The 19926-nt window shown below is 44.6% G+C and overlaps 3 protein-coding genes across 3 annotated transcripts; 1 reads left to right on the forward strand and 2 right to left on the reverse strand.

Moving 5' to 3' along the window:
• Positions 1-584: 584 nt before the first annotated feature.
• LOC131680209 (uncharacterized) lies at positions 585-1376 on the reverse strand. Its single transcript, XM_058960928.1, has one exon. The coding sequence runs from the start codon at positions 1374-1376 to the stop codon at positions 585-587; it is 792 nt and encodes a 263-aa protein (XP_058816911.1).
• Positions 1377-1683: 307 nt separating this feature from the next.
• LOC131680210 (uncharacterized) lies at positions 1684-2523 on the reverse strand. Its single transcript, XM_058960929.1, has one exon. The coding sequence runs from the start codon at positions 2521-2523 to the stop codon at positions 1684-1686; it is 840 nt and encodes a 279-aa protein (XP_058816912.1).
• Positions 2524-12970: 10447 nt separating this feature from the next.
• LOC131680211 (uncharacterized) lies at positions 12971-15406 on the forward strand. Its single transcript, XM_058960931.1, has one exon. The coding sequence runs from the start codon at positions 12971-12973 to the stop codon at positions 15404-15406; it is 2436 nt and encodes an 811-aa protein (XP_058816914.1).
• The last annotated feature ends 4520 nt before the right edge of the window (positions 15407-19926 follow it).

Genomic DNA, 19926 nt, shown 5'->3' on the forward strand with positions numbered 1-19926 from the left:
TTTTCTGTGTCATTCTCACAGTGTGAGTTAATGTTGGCTCACCACTTCATATCATCGCCCGGTTGCCAGAAGGGCTAGGAAAACCGGTATAACTGGTGCCCGGTAGCACCGATCCTCGCGTGAGAACGAAACATCTCACGCAGTGGGGCTAAAACTAATAGTGCGAACGAACATACTCGCCGCCTTGAACGAATCTGTTCAACATAGAAAAGGTAAACAAACAACATAGAATCTTATAACTAGTGGACAATAAATTAGTTGCTCTTAATTTTAACAGTTTTTAGTGATTTTAGCCTAAATTACATCTAGTATCCAAACTCCGTTAGGTTGTCGGTGCATCGCTGATCGCTGCTGGATGTTTTTCTGCTTCTGAGGCGTAAGGTAAAAGGCAAATTTTTGCGATGGGACGAGTGATGATGCCACGAATAGTACGGAGTAAAACAACTCGAGTTAGTTGATCCGCCCCGGGTAAATTGTTTCGATGCGAGCAAGGGGCCATCGATTTGGTGGCTGCATTTCGTCGACTACGATGACCATTCTCCCCGGAACTATTTCGTTGTTTCGCTTCCAGCCACGGGTGTCTTTCAGCAACTCTTGTAGATATTCCTTTTTCCAGTGCGACCAAAATTGCTGCACATGCAGTTGCAGCTGTTGAGTCTGTTGGCAGGTACGTTCATTAAATCTGGGTCGGGCAGGGCATGCAGTGATGAACCGACGAGAAAGTGCGCTGGTGTCAATGCGGCTAGGTCGTTGGGGTCCTCCGAAAGTGGAAGCAATGGTCGGCTATTCATGATCGCTTCGATTTGTGTTAGTACGGTACACATAGCCTCGAACGTAAGGCGAGATGAACCGAACTGTCGGTACAAATGTTTTTTGGCTATTTTGATTGCTGCCTCCCACAGGCCGCCAAAGTGAGGTGCCTTGGGTGGTGTCAAATGCCAGGTGATCCCTTCCTCGGCACACACAGAAGCTATTTCAGCCTGTTCAGCACGGTTATGAAATCTGGCAAACAGTTCAGCCAGCTCATTTGTTGCCCCCTCGAAAGCGATAAATCGTCGCAGGGCACACAAGAATGCTTGAGTGGACAAATCACTGACTAATTCCAAATGCACTGCTTTGGTTGAAAAGCATACAAAGAGGCACAGGTAAGTCTTTGCAGGTGCGGCACGTTTGTGTATCGGGCGAAGGTATAGTGGGCCAGCATAGTCGACACCGGTGATGCTGAATGGACGACTTGGGATCACACGCTGGGCAGGTAACTGACCGATTTGTTGTTGGGCCAGTATTGGATTAAGACGAGTACAACGGAAGCAATTTCGTACTACGCTTTGAACCAGTCTACGACCGCGGGGTGGCCAGAATTCCTCGCGAATCATAGTGAGCAGCAGGCGCCCGCCGCCGTGCAGCAGTTTGCGATGAAAATGTTCAGCGATTAGTCGAGTGAACAGATGGTTGGTGGGAATAAGCGCAGGGTGCTTTGCTTGATAGGGTAACTGGGCAAGATTTAAACGACCTCCCACTCTCAACACTCTCTGGGTCGAAAAATGGGCTCATTCGGCGAATGTGGGACTGCTTCGGCACGGTGTTTTCCTTCTCCAGTTGCTTTATTTCGGCGGCGTATCCATCCTGCTGGGCGAGTCGGACGAGAAACGTTTTGGCATTGGCTAGTTCTGCTACGGTAATTTATTGGTCGACCGGAATGGGGGATGGCGAAGGTTGGGTTCGTGCTTTTGAACGGGTGTTGGTGACAAATCGCATACAATATCCGATGACGTGGAGTAGTCGGCTGTAGGAAGACCAACGGAGAAACCAGGGATGAACGGTAGGAACTGCTTGGGTGAGTGCAACCGTAGTTTTTAACTCCAGCTCTTCTGCTGGCACGCCTGGGGGAATGAAGATTGGCCAATCTTGTGGTGACAGTGACAACCAGCCTGGGGCACAGCTCCACAAGTCGCTTTGTAGAAATTCGTCGACTGACATACCGCGCGAGACCAGGTCGGCAGGGTTTTCAGCTCCGGGAACGTGTTTCCACTGACATCCGTTCGTGTACTGCTGTATTTCCGAGACTCTGTTTGCGACGAAGGTAGGCCAGACGTTCGGAGGTGATCGTAACCACTGTAGAGTGACGGCGGAATCTGACCAAAAGTAGGGTGCAGAAACGTTGACATCGATGGTCTTTTTGATTCGCGCGTGTAGATGAGAGACTAGCACGGCTGCGCATAATTCCAAACGGGCGATGGTGATTCGTTTCAGCGGGGCTACTCGGGATGTCGACGCTAGCAGTTGAATCCTCACCTTTCCTTGGTCGTCTTCACATCGGGCGTACGTACAAGCTCCATATGCTGCCTGAGAAGCATCCGCGAAAGTGTGCAGCTGTATAACGGAACTCGGAAGAAATGCACATCTGTTGACATGGTGCTCAGATGTTTTCACCAGCTCTTGGTGGTAGATTTCCCATCTCGATTTGATCGGTTCTGGAACAGGATCATCCCAACCGCAGAACAACAACCACAATTCCTGCATCAGGATTTTCGCACGTACGACAACGGGGGCAATGAGTCCAAGAGGGTCAAATAACTTGGCGATGTCGGAGAGGATAGACCGCTTTGTTGGAGGTTCACTGCTTGTTCGAATCTGCGAATGAAAACGGAGGTAATCTGCTTCAGGCTCCTAGCTAATTCCAAGTGCTTTGATGGTTTCGTGGGGACTAAAGTGCAACGCGGATTGCGTGCCGATCTGATCGTCGGAGAGACCTTGGAGGACTTCCAGACAGTTCGACGTCCATTTTCTGAGCTCGAATCCTCCTTTCTGCAGAAGTTCGCTCAGCTCTACTCGCATACGGATAGCTTCTTCAATTGTTTCAGCTCCACCGATGAAATCGTCGACGTAAAAACTCTTTTTCAATGCTGGACCGCCTACCGGGTACGCATCACCTTCATCCACCGCTAGTTGCTGGAGAGTTCGTGTCGCTAAGAACGATGATGGACCTAAGCCGTAAGTAACGGTCAGTAGTTCGTACGTCTGTACTGGAGAATGTTGGGAGAATCGCCACAGAATGCGTTGTAACGGTGTGTCGTCAGAGTGGACCTGTATTTGCCTGTACATTTTGCCAATATCTCCGACGAGAGCAACGGGAAAGGTTCGAAACCGCAAGATAATGTTCAGCAGATCGTCCTGCACCACGGGACCAACGCAAAGAGCTTCATTGGGGGAGAAGCCGGAAGAAGTTTTCGCAGAGCCATCAAACACGACCCGGACCTTGGTCGTCGTACTTGCTTCCTTAATTACGGGGTGGTGAGGTAGATAGTAGGTGGGAGAGTTGCGTTCGTCATCCGCTTCGACCAGCCGCATGTGGCCGAGGGAGAGATACTCTCGCATGAACTGATGATATTCGTCCTTCAATTTCCAGTCTCGTTCCAGTCGTCTTTCCAGATATCCGAACCGTCGCTGTGCACTGCTTCTGGATTCGCCTAACATTACATCAAAATCAGGTTTTCGGGGGTATCGTACAACATATCTGCCTTCGGAGTCCCTAGAAACGGTAGATTGGTACAGAGATTCGCAGCGCCGTTCTTCTATTGAATAATTATCGTTCGTTGTCAGCTCTTCGGTTTTTTCAAAAACGTTCCAAGCAATCCTCTAGCGAAAGCATTGAAACAGTGACTGCATCACAAGTGGTGTGCGTAGGAGCAGTCTGCTCGGGAGGGTCTGTGCTAGCCGAGCCTACGATAATCCAGCCGAAGACGCTGTCGACCAGAATCGGAAGATTTCTGTCAAGCTGAATGCGTGCAGCGCTGGGGAAGAAGGAGTAGAAGTGCCGTGCACCCAAAACCATGTCGATCGGTTGACTTTCGTTGAAGGATGGATCAGACAGAAGCAACCCCTTCGTAATCTTCCATCCCACAGTTGAAACGCTTTGCGAAGGGAGATTTGCCGTCACTTTGTCCATCACCAAAAAGCTGACGCCACACGAAAAGTCACCCGTCCTTGAATGTACCTGTGCGAACACCGATTCACGTACCGGTTTAGATAGCTTGCCGGCTCCCTGTACCGTAACATTCACGGGTTGTCGCCGCAATCGTAGAATTTGCGCCATGCGATCCGTGATGAGATTCGGCTGAGATGCACTGTCCAGAAGTGCACGAGCTAGATGTTCCACACCGTAGGTGTGGATGACCTTCACAATGACAGTGAGAAGAAAGACGTCTTCGCGAGGATGTTGTAGAGCAGAACTAACTTCGACCACAGGAACATTCTCAGTAGCAGCCACCGTAGATTGCGTAGATGACTCGACCACAGAAGACCCATTAGATGGCGTAGTGGAAGCGGTTGCACCAGGACTAGAGGAAGCTCCTTCGTTAACGTTCTTTCGGGAACCATCGCTCTGCCCGGAATGAAATTTGAAGGACAATTGCGGACAAAATGATCACCCTTCAAGCAGTTGTGACAAAGGCGTTTGGAATTCACAAGCTGCTGACGTTCACTCGGTGAAATCCGGTTGAATTTCTGACACTTCGTCACGGAATGCGACTGGTTGCAGGCGATGCACTTTTCACCCAAACTTGCAGTCGACGCACACGAAGTAAAGCAGAACTGAGAGTGGAGATGATTCTTCTTTGGTGGATGAGCTGACATACCAGAAGTTGACGCTGATTCTACTGTATGATGGTTAGCAGAGATGGATTCTAGCACTCGTGTTCTCCGCTGCAGATACTCGATGAGACAGGCGTAGTCCGGATTCGCTACCGTCGACGCATGGTCCTCCCATGCCTTCAGTGAATCATCGTGCAGGCGCGTACACAGCAGATGTTCCAATATAGTGCTCCAAGCGCCGGTTGGTTCTCCCAGTTGATGCAAGATTTTCGTATGCCGCTCGAACTCGTCAACCAACCCATGTAGTGATGCAGCTGACTCCTTCTTCATGCGCGGGATGTCGAAGAGTGCCTGCATATGCCGCTTCTTTAGCAAGTAGTCATTCGAATACCGATTCTCCAATGTCTGCCAAGCCAAAACGTAGTTAGCGGAACTGATACCAATCGACTCGATCAACTGAGCAGCTTCCCCCTTGACAGCTGCCCGCAAATAGTGAAATTTTTGAATATCCGGCACCTCCGGATTTAAATGAATGAGCGCCAAGAATGTATCATGGAATGCAAGCCTTTGCATGTAATCTCCATTAAATTCGGGCAAAGAAATCGTCGGTAACTTGATACCAGAGAGAGTAGAGGACACGTGTGGGGGAACAGGGCTTTGATTGTTAGGAATAGGAGGCAATTTTGAAATGAAACTGGCTTTTATTTCAAATAGCCGAGGTTCAAAGGATGCACGAGTGGCAGCGTGCTCTGCCCTACCTTCCTCGGTCGTCTCGTTGTCCTCAAGCTGCGCCTGTACTGTCTCCAGGTTGTTCCATACTCCATTCAGGTACTCGAGCCTCAATGTCATCTGCGTATGGTCCCGTTGAGCGTCGTAACCGGCAGCAAACGCCTCTGCCCGACCCAGAGCAGCAAGCAGTGTGTCCCGTCGTGCAAGCAGCTGACCTCGTGACTGCCCTTCCGCCATTTTGTAAAGCGGGACAATGGATCAGGAGCGCGTCGATGTCTGATGAACGACCTGCAGACCAGAGGACCAAAAGTAGACCCACAAAACGTGGTAAAGAAACTTGGAAAGGTGCTCACCTGTTCCAAGGCAAAAAGTGCCTTGTATTGTACTGCCCATAAACGCATAAGAGTCCCATGTGGATTTTTGTCGAAAATGAGTTATCCGTTGGATTGTATTCTGTATCACCACTGAATCACACTGCACAAATAAGATTACCGGGTTTGTTCAGAAAATATCAAAAAAAAATACCAAAACATGGTTGTCCCATCCATTTGGCTCAATGGATGGGACAATCTTGAACAGCGTTTTTCTCGGCTTGCTGTTTTTCAACATGGGACTCTTATGCTGTTATGGGCAGTGTATACAGCCAACAGGAACTCGTTGCAGTACCGACCGTACTGGATTACAATAAAATCTTCCGGAATTGCCAGACCACGCCAGCAGAAATCGCCGAAAACCTCCAAAGAAGGCAGTTCAATGCGCGTATGGCAGGAACAGTTGGTAAAAGTGCACGGTAGTAGCACCACAGCAGGGGTTGCCAAAGCTAGGGACGCCACAGCAACAGCAGCAACCAGCAAAATCCACGACACGTGTTGCAACAGCTAGGGACGCTGTAAAGCAAGCAGCAAATGCCACGGACACAGCTCCAAAAACCAGCAAAAAAACTAGGCACGGATTTCCACAGCTAACAATTTAGTGGTAAAATCGTCGCAGCAGGATTTGCCACGATCCGGAATGCCACAGCAGGAACCAGCTAACAGCATACAACGATCAACGCAGCTAGGGACGCCACGAAGTACAATGGTCCAATTGTCCGATGGCAAAATGTCGCTTTGAAGCCAGCGACAATGCCACCAAGCCTTGTCGAATAGCAGCAATTGTCGACCAGGAACAAATGGAACCGTCGAAGTATGCAAAGAAATGCGAAGAAAATCTAGAAGGCACCTGCGATACCCGCAAAACAATTTGGACAGTTAATTACCTTACGCCCGATAAATCGAGCCTTGTAGTATTATTATGCAGCAAGCGAAGAATCCGAAACTTCCTTCGTAGAACCTCCTTTCGTGTTGGCTTCCAAAATTGCGATGCTCAATGGAAGGCACTGCACGCGGTCCGGACAGAAATCCTGGTCACGGCACCAAAAATTATGATGTCGCTTACCCCTACGTTGTGCTTTCCCTTTTGCGATATGACCAAAACTTCTCCGAAGGGACGAAGGTAACAATAGGTTCACGCACCCTACTGGCTGCAACTCGATCACCTGTTGCAGGTAGCGCAAATCACCGCACCGTCAGGCAGCAACAGGTCAGCAAAGTCTTCCACTAACGAACGGCAGCTCGCAATGAAGGCGAGGAAAAGGAGCAAAAACTACCGGTGACTGCAATCACCAGATGCACCGAACAACCAGCAGTAGCGAACAACTTTGCCTGGGATTTTCTCGGGCTAACTAACCACGGTATATAACTTTGCACTGATCCGAACACTTTTTATTGCTGCACATACGACTTGCACTTTGCATGCACTTAATATAAAATTACACTTAGTTTTCGGGATCGAAAAAAGATGATCCACTTTCGTTGCTGGTTTATTGTAGACTGAATTTTCTGTGTCATTCTCACAGTGTGAGTTAATGTTGGCTCACCACTTCATATCATCGCCCGGTTGCCAGAAGGGCTAGGAAAACCGGTATAACTGGTGCCCGGTAGCACCGATCCTCGCGTGAGAACGAAACATCTCACGCAGTGGGGCCAAAACTAATAGTGCGAACGAACATGGTGTTATATTCGATCAGCGTGTAATCCCGCCGATGTAGTATCGAGAGGGCAGCTTCCCGAGGAACTAAGTCGCAACAAATTATGGTGGAACGGCCCAGCTTCCCTCAATGTGGTTAACTATGAAGTGGAGGATCCCGAAGAAGTCCCGGAACAACTGCTCCCAGAGATGAAGATGTTAGTTGCACTGCCAGCAATGAAAATTGAACCTTTTCCATTATTTTCTAAGTACAATAATTTCCGCAAGATTCAGCGTATCATGGCGTACGTTTTACGGTTTTCTATCAACTGTCGGAAACATCAACCATCAGCACGCATACTGTCACGCCATTTGACCATTGAATTACACGATGACGGTCTGCTCCGCGTCGGGGGCCGATTGGTCCATTCAAAACTACTGTTTGCATCGAAACATCCTATCATTCTACCAGACAGGGACCCAATCACAATGATTTTCATCAATACAATGCACAACGAGCTTCTCCATCCTGGACAAGCAGCACTTATTAATGCCATTCGACAACGATACTGGCCACTGAAGGCTCGTTCCATCGTGCGTCAGATAACCCGTAAATGTATGAAGTGTTACCATACAAGACCAGAAGCGTCCGTTCAGCTCATGGGAAATCTTCCTCAGCCGCGAATCGTACCGTTTCCGCCTTTCGCTGTGACAGGTGTGGATTACGCTGGTCCGTTCTGGGTAAAGCAAGGAACATACCGTCCAAAGCTCGTGAAGGCATATGTAGCTGTATACGTATGTATGACCAAGAAGTCTGTACACCTTGAAGCAGTATCTGACCTGACCACTGAGGCATTTCAGGCGTCATTAAAGAGATTTATCAGTCGCAGAGGCTTAATTCAACAACTTTTTCTGACAATGCTACTAATTTCAAGGGAGCCAACCACGAGATGCATCAATTGTATCGCCTATTTTAAAATCAACAAATGCTTGACCAAGTACATCAATTTTGTGCACAACGAGAGATTCAATGGCACTTTATTGCATTCAAGTCGTCGTTACAGTTCGGTTTGCAACATTCTTCCAGGAAGTTTACACTACATTTTCAGAGAAGGATCGAGAGCGTGAATACTTTTCATTCCTCCCAGAACTTTCAAGAGATATTAACATTAAACAGATAAAAGTACATACAATCATGGATGCCTTAAAAAACTTGGATAGCTCTAAAAGCCCTGGACCTGATGGCGTTCCACCGGTGTTTTTAAAAACTTTGTCAATAGAACTAACCGCTCCTTTATTTTGGCTTTTTAACATGTCTCTAGAATCAGGTTGTTTTCCTAAAACATGGAAAAGCTCTTTCCTAGTTCCAATTTTTAAAAATGGTAAAAAATCCGATTGTTAATGAAAATTTATTCCACCAAATCAAGAACAGAATTACCCATGTGCAACATGGTTTTTTTCAAAGGGCGTTCTACAAGTACAAATCTACTCGAATTCATTAACTACACATTAACAGCAATGGATAACGGAAACCACGTTGAAGCTCTTTATACAGATTTTAGCAAAGCATTTGATCGCATCGACATACCCATGCTACTTTTTAAATTAGAAAAAATAGGGTTTGAGCCAGGACTTCTTACATGGGTACAATCATATCTTACAAATCGTGAACAAGCTGTTAGATTTAAAGGGATAAAATCAATCCCAATTCAAGTTACATCAGGAGTCCCTCAAGGGTCTCATTTGGGCCCGCAATTCTTTATTTTATTTGTTAACGACATTTCCTTCATTCTAAAAAATGTAAAAGTTCTTATATATGCTGATGATATGAAACTATTTCTAGAAATAAGAAATGGTGAAGACTTTCAGACATTTCAAAACGAAGTAAATATATTTTATACATGGTGTAATAAAAGCCTTCTGAAACTGAATGTAAAAAAATGTAATTCCATAACATTGAGTAGAAAGAATAATATATAGAACAATAGAATCTTATTGGGAAATCAACAAGTAGAAAAGTGTGACAGAATAAGAGATCTAGGAGTTATTATAGATTCCAAAATAACATTCGTAGATCATTATAACACAATAATTAACAAAGCAAACAGCACACTAGGTTTTATTAAACGCTTCAGCTATAATTTCCAAGATTCCTACACAATAAAAACATTATATGTAACCTATGTGCGTTCAACACTAGAATATTGTAGTATAGTTTGGTCGCCTTTTTCAGCAACGCATGCAAACCGGATAGAATCAGTACAAAAGCAGTTTTGATGTTCGCTCTTCGTAAACTAGGTTGGACTGGACTACATTTGCCATCTTATGAAGAACGGTGCATGCTAATTGACATTCAAACCTTGAAAGATCGTCGTGAATTTTCTATGGTATCATTTGTAAACGACATTGTATCACATCGTATTGATTCAATCGAACTTTTATCGAAACTAAATTTTTATGCTCCTTCTCGACAACTACGTAACCGCAGCATCTTTTGTACAATTCGCCATCGCACTAATTATGCCAAGTTTGGCCCTTTAAACCAAATGATGAATATTTACAACAAACATTGCGAAAGCATTGACTTCATTATGTCGAAAACAAAACTTAAGCAGCAGTTTAAAGTAAACCAAAATTTTAACTAGTGTAAAGTTAGTTTAATAATTATTGTAAGAAACCGGTCTACATCTGATTGACGACTTGAAATAAATAAATATTCCTCCAGACGCTCCAGAGTTTGGTGGGCTTTGGGAAGCGGCAGTAAAATCAACTAAAACTCATCTAAAGCGTGTCGTCGGCAATGCTAGACTAACATTAGAGGAAATGGCGACAATACTTACTGAAATTTAAGCTGTGCTGAATTCGAGACCTTTATTCAGTATTTCATCCGATCCTGAAGATTCACGTGTAATATTTCCAGCACATTTCCTGATAGGCAAACCACTTATCGCACCAGCTGAACCATCGTTTGAGGACATAAAGGTAAGCCGATTGAACCGTTGGCAACATCTACAGCTCATGCGTGAGCATTTTTGGCGTGCCTGGAGCCGAGACTATCTTAGCTCGTTACAACCGCGTAAGAAAAATCATCGGACTATGCCAAATCTGCGCCCAGGCATGATCGTTCTCGTTCACGATAAGAATCAACCGCTTTTACAATGGAAGATGGGACGAATTACCGCTGTGCACCCTGACGACGAAGGACTGGTACGTGTGGTGGACGTGTTCTGCGATGGCGCGACTTACCGATGCCCAATCAATAAGGTGTCCGTGTTACCCATCGAAGACAATTTCAACGAATCATCCTCGGCCAACCATATTGCAACGTAGTTCCAACCGGGGGAGTATGTTCCATCCGTCACAGCGCATGCACATGCGTAACCACCAATAATAATAAGAAAACAGCGAACTAATACACCACTCAGCAGTACTATAAATTTAGCACAGATAGCTAGCGTAGGGCCAGTTAATTTCTAACCGCGATACTGCGAGCATCAGTAGCAGCAACAGAAGGAAATATAATAAGTGAAAAAAGCAGTATTATTAGCGTTTCATCTTTATTTCGCCGCCAGCCAGCGACCAGATAATCGCCTAAAGGGTCCTTTTCAAGACCAAAAGAATTAAATTCCATTCCGAAGGCGATTGCTCTCCACCACCATCGAGAAGGTTCCAGTTGAGTTCCAGAGAAACCAAGCGATTTCTACTGCGGGCTCAACCCTCCACGATAACAACCGTTCCCCAGTCGGAACAAGCTCTATATACACCCACTTTTTAAAACAGCTTAAAGAGCCCAAAATAGTGCGGGAAAATTCTCAACGTGATTGGAAGACAATATTTAAAAATATTCACTACAAGCTTCCAAACTCACACCAACGATCAGGGTGGTTTTCTGTTATGCATCGCAAAATTGTAACCAACGAGTTTTTGCATAGGGTAAACAGGAGAGCTGACTAACTGCAATATTTGTCGTGGCCAGACGGATAACATCGAACATCACCTATTCCAATGCAGCGAAAACAAGCACATTTGGACTTACCAACGAAGCTTTTTTCTGGGCCTGGATCGACGGCTCTTACAGCTGCAGGAAAAAGGAGAAGTGGATATATCCGGTTCTCCAACAACAAACTAGACGTACCCGTCAACAAATCCTTAAAGAATTTTCGTCGATGTTATGCTACATGACAAGTGTGCCAACAAACGAGAAGAGCATAAATAACTATAAGTTTTATTTAACATGTAATCAAAATTAAGAAACAGGACTGAATGATGCAAATGAGTGAAATATCTTTATTTCTTTTGTATTTTTGGTATTTTTGATTTGTCGTGTTGTTCCGGATACCCAATGCCCGAATTTGAAAACTAGCAACACTGTAATGACTAAAAAACAGAAATATATAGATCATTGTAACGGACGGAAGCAAATTTTTTTGTTCGCTATATTTAGTCTGCCGAACCATCCGATTTTCCTGCCAAAGTTTTAAATTGAGCTGTCGTTGGACATTTTGGTCCGTTCTCCCGGATCTTGGAGGATTTTCGTATGGTTTCCGGCAATTCGCAAAGTGTTTATTGCATCGTGCGCTAATATCGGCACAAGGCCAAATTACGCATTGGTGGCGCTCCGCCACCGAGAGTATGCCCGTGGTACGAAACATTGGACGGTCGCCATCTTGGCGAAAAGTAGTTGTCGACGCGGCTCGACAAGAGTGTGCCCGTGGCACAAAGGATTGGACGCACGCCATCTTGGCGAAAATCAATTGTGTAAGTGACTCGACAAGAGTGTGCCCGTGGCACGAAAAACTGGACGTAGTGTCGCATGTGATTATATAAAATAAGAAGAGACTGAAAATTATTGATGAGTGAAAGTGAAACACCCCGTAGATCGTCGAGCACAGTTCAACGAAGAAACATTCTCGACGCGCTCACAGGATCACTCGGGAGGGAAGAAGGCGGAGTGGATCGTATCCCGACCGTTGCCCAGCAGAAGGCCGCACAGCAGGCATTAATTTCAAAGCGCATTATGGCGCAGAATTTAGAGATTCTTGTCGACCGGCAGGAGCTGCTAACAGACAAGTTGCTACGAATGCGTGAAACGTTGCAGGAGGAAAATATCAGCGTTCATCTATTAAAGCTTCACGTAGAAACACTGCGCCGAACAGCGGATGAATTTGAAAAGGTTTACTCCGAAATGGTCTCTCTGGTAACTAAAGAACAACGCGATGCTTTGAGACTTGAATATGCCAACTTCGAAACGATTCATAACGATGTGTACGTGACGCTGCAGACGCGAATCGACCAAGTACAGCAGCAATTAAAAGTGCAAGAGCTTCAGCATGTTCCGGTTTCGCTGCCTTCCTCACAGGCACAGATAGCTCCACTATATGTGCAGAGTTCAGCTCCTCACCTCCAAGCTCGATTTCCAACTTTTAACGGTACTCTCGATAACTGGTACAGCTTCAAAAGCTTATTCCAGAGTATCATGGCTAAGTACACAAACGAAAGTGATGCTATGAAAATTCTGCATCTACGAAACTCGCTCACTGGTTAAGCAAAAGATAAAATAGATCAAGAAGTGGTTAACAACAGCGATTATGCCACCGCGTGGAAGATCCTGGAAGATGCCTATGAAGACAAGCGTCTAATTATGGACACCCATATCGACGCTATCTTGGACTGTCCGAAAATCACTCGAGATAATCGTGGCAAGTCGCTTTCAATGCTAGTTGAGCTTTGCGGTAAACATACCGATGCCTTGAACGGCCATGGATACCCCGTCGAAGGATTGGCAGAACTCATACTGGTAAACGTGCTGTACAAAAAACTCGACAAAGAGACACAGGAGCAGTGGGAAACAAAGTTGGGTAGTGGCGAGCTCCCTGAATTTGATGAATTCATCGATTTCTTGCGCGAGCGAGGTCGTGTACTGCAGCGGACGAATCGGTCGCAGCAGCCAGCGGCACATCAGGCAGCCCCTAATAAGCGACAACCAATGAATCAGAAGTCACACGTACCTTCCAACTCGTTTGTACAGGTAGCAAAGGAGATATGCCCATGTTGCAAAGCAGAGCACTCGATCTATCGCTGTGCCAAGTTTCAAGCTATGCCCCTGCATGAACGAAAAGCTTTTGTGGCCAAGGCAGTCCTGTGTTTCAATTGCTTGAAGGCCAAACATCGAGTCAGCAAATGTCCGTCGGAGCAAGGTTGTAAAACGCAAGGTTGCGGTCGCAGGCACCACAGCATGCTTCACAGCAATGACACTCTCGGTGTGGCAAGTCCAGACAAGCACGCAAACAACGAAGAACATGAAGCAGAATCCGATTTACAATCTGAGAAGCAGCCGAAGGTTCCTGAACAGCGAAACAGTGCTACAACTCTTTGTGCTAACATTGGTGGTGCCAGACAGCAAGTCGTTTTATCGACGGCCCAAGTATTGGTTACTGGAAAAGGCAATTCGGTCGTGAAGTGTCGTGCTCTATTGGATTCTGGATCCGACAGTAACATTATAAGTGAGAAATTAGCAGAAAAGCTGCAATTGAGGATGGTTCTGGTAGACTTTCCTATCAGCGGCTTGAACAACATCGAAACACGAGTCAAGTATCAATTAGCAACAAAGTTCCGGTCCTGCACCAATTCGTTTACCTCGGCCATGCTTGATTTTCTGGTCGTTCCACGAGTAACCTCAAATCTTCCAGTTGCTGAGATTGATGCCCAATTGTGGCCGATTCCATCCGGCCTGCGGTTCGCTGATCCTAAGTTCCATTCGCCAGGTGAAATAGACATGATCATCGGAAATGAGGTATTTTTTGACCTAATAAAAAAGGGTCGATTGAAGTTCGGCGTCGACGGTGTTACGTTAGCAGAAACGGAACTAGGTTGGGTCGTAGCAGGTTCGGTACCAATCAAGAACACCCAGCAATATTCTCAGGTATACCAGCTTAACCGCCATGAAGAGATGCTCAATCAAACGATGGCGAAGTTTTGGGAATTGGAAAACGTTCACCCAGAGAAAACTACGACAACAGCTGAAAATGTGGTTGAGAATCATTTCAAAACCACACACTACCGTGACGACTCCGGTCGATATGTAGTGCGACTGCCATTCAATGGCATGGAATGTCAACTTGGTGATTCTTACGATGCTGCTCGAAGACGCCTCAATAAGCTAATGATTCAACTAGCAAAAAACCCAGTCAAACGTGATGAGTACTACAATTTTATGTCCGAGTATTTAGCCTTAGGTCATATGTCGGAGGCTATTCAGTGCACGGATGGTAGTGGCTACTACATTCCCCACCATGCCGTGTATAAGGCGTCGAGTTCGACTACAAAAACAAGAGTGGTTTTCGATGCGTCGGCAAAAACCACCACTGGTCTATCCCTCAATGACACGCTATTGGTTGGGCCTACGGTGCAAAATGACATCGTCTCGATCATACTCCGATTCTGCATCCACCCGGTGGTGCTAACTGCCGACATTTCAAAAATGTACCGGCAAGTAAGGCTACATAAGGATGATTGCAAATTTCAACAAATTCTATGCTGGGATAATAACGGGCAGCTAAAAGTGTACGAACTGCAAACAGTCACATATGGCATTGCTAGCTCACCTCATCATGCGACGAGAGTATTAATTCAACTGGCCACTGACGAAGGTGAAGAATTTGAGCTAGGAAGAAAGGCTATTACGGAAGAGAGTTACATCGACGATTTCTTGACTGGTGGCTCGTCGATTGAAGAAGTCATTCGTATCTATTCGGAATTATCAGAGCTGCTACGTCGTGGTGGCTTTGAAGTGCATAAGTTTTGTTCAAACAGCATTGACGTGTTGAAAGCCATTCCTAAGGAACTACAAGAGAAACAAGTCAGCTTTGATGAATCTGGTATAAACAACAGTATCAAGACGTTGGGGTTGATCTGGAACCCCCAGGATGATTACTTTATGTTCCGTGTGGCTCCAGAGGATTGCGGAGTGGTGCCGACTAAGCGCAAGGTGTTATCGGAAATCGGACAGCTTTTCGACCCGCTCGGTTTCTTGGGTCCGATTATTGTATATGCCAAATTAGTAATGCAGGACATTTAGCGCCTTGGTCTTGATTGGGATCAAGAGCTGCCAGGGGACCTAATGAGAAAATGGAATTTATTTCGACAGCAACTTTTGGCTGTGAATCAAATGCGTAAATCTCATTGTGTGACACAAGCTCAAGCGATTACTCTGGAGCTGCATGGTTTCTCGGACGCCTCCAAGCGCGCCTATGGAGCCGTTCTATATGTTCGAAGCGTAGCTGTGGATGGTACAATCGACGTTAACTTGGTGGCCAGCAAATCTCGTGTAGCTCCACTCAAACCGACAACGATTCCACGACTCGAACTTTGTGGTGCAAGGCTGTTGGCCGATCTGGTACAGAAAGTGGTTTCCGCGATGAATATTTCATTCCATGCTGTCAAATTGTGGTGTGATTCCCAAAAAGTTTTATGTTGGCTGAAAAGGTCTCCTCTCGCACTAAATCAATTTGTTGCCAACCGTGTTGCTGCAATTGTAGAGTTGACGCAGAACTATCAGTGGGGCTACATACAATCCGAAGATAATCCTGCCGATGTGATATCTAGAGGAGAACTACCTGAAGGTTTGCTACAAAGGAAACAGTGGTGGTGTGGTGCACACATTTTATGGGAACCACAACCTACATTGTGTGAACCTGAGTCGATTGATGAATCCATGATCCCTGAAATCAAATCAGCTGTAGTGTTAACGGTAGTAAGTTCGAGCCAACCGATAGTGCTCAATAGACTAAGCAATTATAAAAAGATCAAACGAGCGTGGGTGTACGTTCATCGGTACATCGATTATAAGGTGCATAAAATACATAAAATTGGTGAGATTACAGCCGATGAAGTCAGACGGGCAGAGAGGTGACGTTCTGAAGGCATTAAAAACAAATTCTGCCCAGCATACATCGTATCGAAATCTGGCGCTGTTTGTTGGTGATGATGGTCTAATCAGAGTCGGTGGTCGCTTGAAATATTCAGCTATTCCGTACGATGGTAAACATCAAGTGCTGTTGCCACAAAAACATCACATCACAGAAACGATTGTGCGAGATTTGTATCAGGAGCACTTCCACGTTGGTCAAAATGGACTATTAGCTATCGTTCGTGAGAAGTATTGGCCGGTCCATGTAAAGCAGCTGATTAAGAAGGTTGTTTCAGCATGTCAGGTGTGTGCTCGACAGCGTCCGAAACCGGGTGTACAATACATGGGCAATCTTCCAGGAGTTCGAGTGAATCCATCGCAACCTTTCTCTAAGGTTGGAATAGACTACGCTGGTCCGTTTATGATTAAGCTCGGAGGCCGAAGTACGAAGCTATACAAGGGATACGTTGTCGTGTTTGTTTGCTTGGTAGTAAAGGCTATACACTTCGAGTTGGTCTCAAGTTTGTCGACGGATAATTTTATAGCAGCTCTGCAACGTTTTTCCAGCCGTCGTGGACTGCCGAGTGATATATACAGTGACAATGCAACTACCTTTGTTGGTGCAAACCATGAACTAGCAGCGCTCAAACAACTTTTCGAAGACCAGCAGCATGATCTAAAGGTAAAGGAATTCTGTAGTACTAAGGGCATCCGCTGGCATTTCATTCCCCCCAGAAGCCCACACTTTGGTGGAATCTGGGAAGCGGGTGTGAAATCTATGAAATACCATCTCAAGAGGGTTGTAGGTGAGACACGACTTACCTTTGAGGAAATGAGCACCTTTCTTGCGCAAACGGAAGCCATTCTCAACTCGCGACCATTGTGCCCAATGTCAGAGGACCCCAGCGACTATTCCGTTCTGACGCCATCCCATTTCTTGATCGGGCGCTCTGGTGTGGCTTTACCTATGCCGTCTTATGATGATGAACGGGTAGGACGTCTCAACAGGTATCAGCATCTCCAGCTGATGAATTAACATTTTTGGAACAAATGGTCGCGCGAATACCTTCATCATTTGCAAGGCCGCCAAAAGTGGAACACGAAGGTTAACTCGAATTTCAAGATTGGTGCGATGGTCTTGTTAGTGGAAGAAAACTTACCGACGCAACAATGGAAACGAGGCCGCATTGTTGCTGTACATCCCGGCGAAGACAATATTGTTCGAGTGGTGACAGTTAAAACGGTAAACGGAGAGTATAAACGATGAGTAGCGAAGGTTGCTTTGATGCCTTCTGTCGAAACGGGTGAAACGGTTGAAACTGAATTATCAACGGGGGGTGAATGAATTATGCAAATGAGTGAAATATCTTTATTTCTTTTGTATTTTTGGTATTTTTGATTTGTCGTGTTGTTCCGGATACCCAATGCCCGAATTTGAAAACTAGCAACACTGTAATGACTAAAAAACAGAAATATATAGATCATTGTAACGGACGGAAGCAAATTTTTTTGTTCGCTATATTTAGTCTGCCGAACCATCCGATTTTCCTGCCAAAGTTTTAAATTGAGCTATCGTTGGACACAGGACAATAAGAGTTTGGCAAAAAAAGTCAGTGCAAAAATACCATCGCACGAGCTATTATTACATCGCTACATATTCTTGTATTTTTATTCGTGTGCTGTTATTCTTTCTACTCGATAGATTGACTTTTGGAGTGTTGGATAGATAGATTGGCTTCACTCTATGCGTAACTGTTCTGCATAAATTGTAAACGGATAAATGACAGTAACTAATCACTTCGATTTTTTCTTTCATCTGCAGAATGTGGTGGACGATAACGGGAAACTTTGGGAATATTCTACCTATTGATTGGTCGAAAACATATACTCGTCAAATGCATGTTCCGGCATTAAAATTGGCTGAAACTTCGTCAAATTATTATGTTAATCAAGACCTTACTTGTGAGGACGAAGCTGTTGCTAGCGACCTGGATATGCATACTCTTATCCTGGGTGGTCTCTGTACTGACAACGGTCCAATCATAACAGCTGAGGAAGTAATAAAGGAAATTGACGATATAATGGACGAAAGTACATCTGACGATGGAATTCTAGAGAATGAAATAATAGAAAAAGGAAAAGAGGTGTTGAGTTCTCCATTATACAAGGAAAGTAAGTATGTATATAAATATATAAACCCTGATACATTCTCTCCTGATTGTAGAGTTACGATATTTATCAATTACGCAGTTGAATGAATTGTACATGGAAATGGAAGTTTTAATTAGAGAGTTTAGTGAAACACTAATATCTGAACTAGCGTTAAGAGATGAACTAGAGTATGAAAAAGAATTGAAAAACAGTTTTATTTCCTTAATATTAGCGGTACAAAACCGTCGAAGGCAATTCCATGTAGAAAGGAAAAAAGGAAAATTTCAAGGCAAACAAATACTACAGTTTAACAGTAAGTACAATTTTTTCTCATAAAATCAAAAGAAGATCAAAGTCAGTGAACGTTTCATCCCTCATAAATTAATAAAAGCGGACTAACATGAAATCTCCTCTATGAAACAGAGCAATTTGGTATTGTAGTTTTTTCGGCGTGTCAAAAAGTGATGACCCGTTTGTATGGGACCTTGGCGTATTTAATTTGTATTTGGTTATACCTTACCCATCATTTCAGAAAGGAACTCAATAATGCTGATCGAAAGTATTTTTTGTGTTAAACAGTCCGGGAAATCAATTGAATACAATTAGAATAACCGCACGAAACATGTGTGCCCGTTTTATCCCAATTTGCTCCAGAACTCAAATGTGAAGTTACACCAGGCAAAAAGAGGTTGAATGCGGCTGATCAAAAGTAGTAATTTTTATGTTAAAAAGTCCGAGGAAACGATGGATGATAGAATAAGGGCACGGAACTTGTTTTACCCGTTTACCCCAATTTTCGCAATAATACAAGTGTGAATTCATTTCCTGGAATATTTTTCAAAGAACCATTTCCCGGAATTTGTCATTTCCCGAAAACCCATTACCCGGAATGTACCATTTCCCAGAATATCATTTCCCCAAATGACATTTTCCCGGAATGGCATTTTCTGGAACGTCGGGTAGATAAGCCCTTATTCATCTTATTAGTCAGGATGTCACACTATTTCGTTGATAACTCGACTTAGAGAGACTGGATTGCGCTTAAATAGGTATCATCATCTTTGCTTCTTTCCTAAAAAGCAGTACAGTTAAAATTTTTGCCTGGAAAATATAAAATGCTCGCGTTTGAGCGAAGCGAAAAGTCGAGTACAACGTACCCTTATTCACCCTACCATTTGATCTAATGCGTTGAATAGAGATAGCAAATACTGCTCTAACTAATGTGTCCAAATAGGTAGGATGAATAGAGTAGCTAAGATGAATTAGGGAGCAGTAACCCTATTTTTCTTGGTAATTTTTTATACCATTGAAATCTGAAGTAAACATGGATTATGCTTTGAGAAACGTTGCAAAAAAAAAATAAAAATATTTTGAAAAAAAATTTTTTTTTTGGCGTTACTGGCTTTAAAAAAAGATAAACTAGGCCTTCATTGACAAGATTGAAATACACATTCAAATCGATGACATTCTTCTGCTTTTGAAATGTTTGTTTGATTGTTAGATAGTTTATCTTTGCTCGCTGATCATGTTAATGTTAA

The sequence above is a fragment of the Topomyia yanbarensis genome, chromosome 2, assembly GCF_030247195.1.
Source record: "Topomyia yanbarensis strain Yona2022 chromosome 2, ASM3024719v1, whole genome shotgun sequence".
In the NCBI taxonomy this organism is placed as follows: Eukaryota; Metazoa; Arthropoda; class Insecta; order Diptera; family Culicidae; genus Topomyia; species Topomyia yanbarensis.

Coding starts and splice junctions, on each gene's coding strand:
- LOC131680209 (XM_058960928.1), bottom strand. CDS start 1,376: ATGATTCGCGAGGAATTCTGGCCACCCCGCGGTCGTAGACTGGTTCAA.
- LOC131680210 (XM_058960929.1), bottom strand. CDS start 2,523: ATGCAGGAATTGTGGTTGTTGTTCTGCGGTTGGGATGATCCTGTTCCA.
- LOC131680211 (XM_058960931.1), top strand. CDS start 12,971: ATGGACACCCATATCGACGCTATCTTGGACTGTCCGAAAATCACTCGA.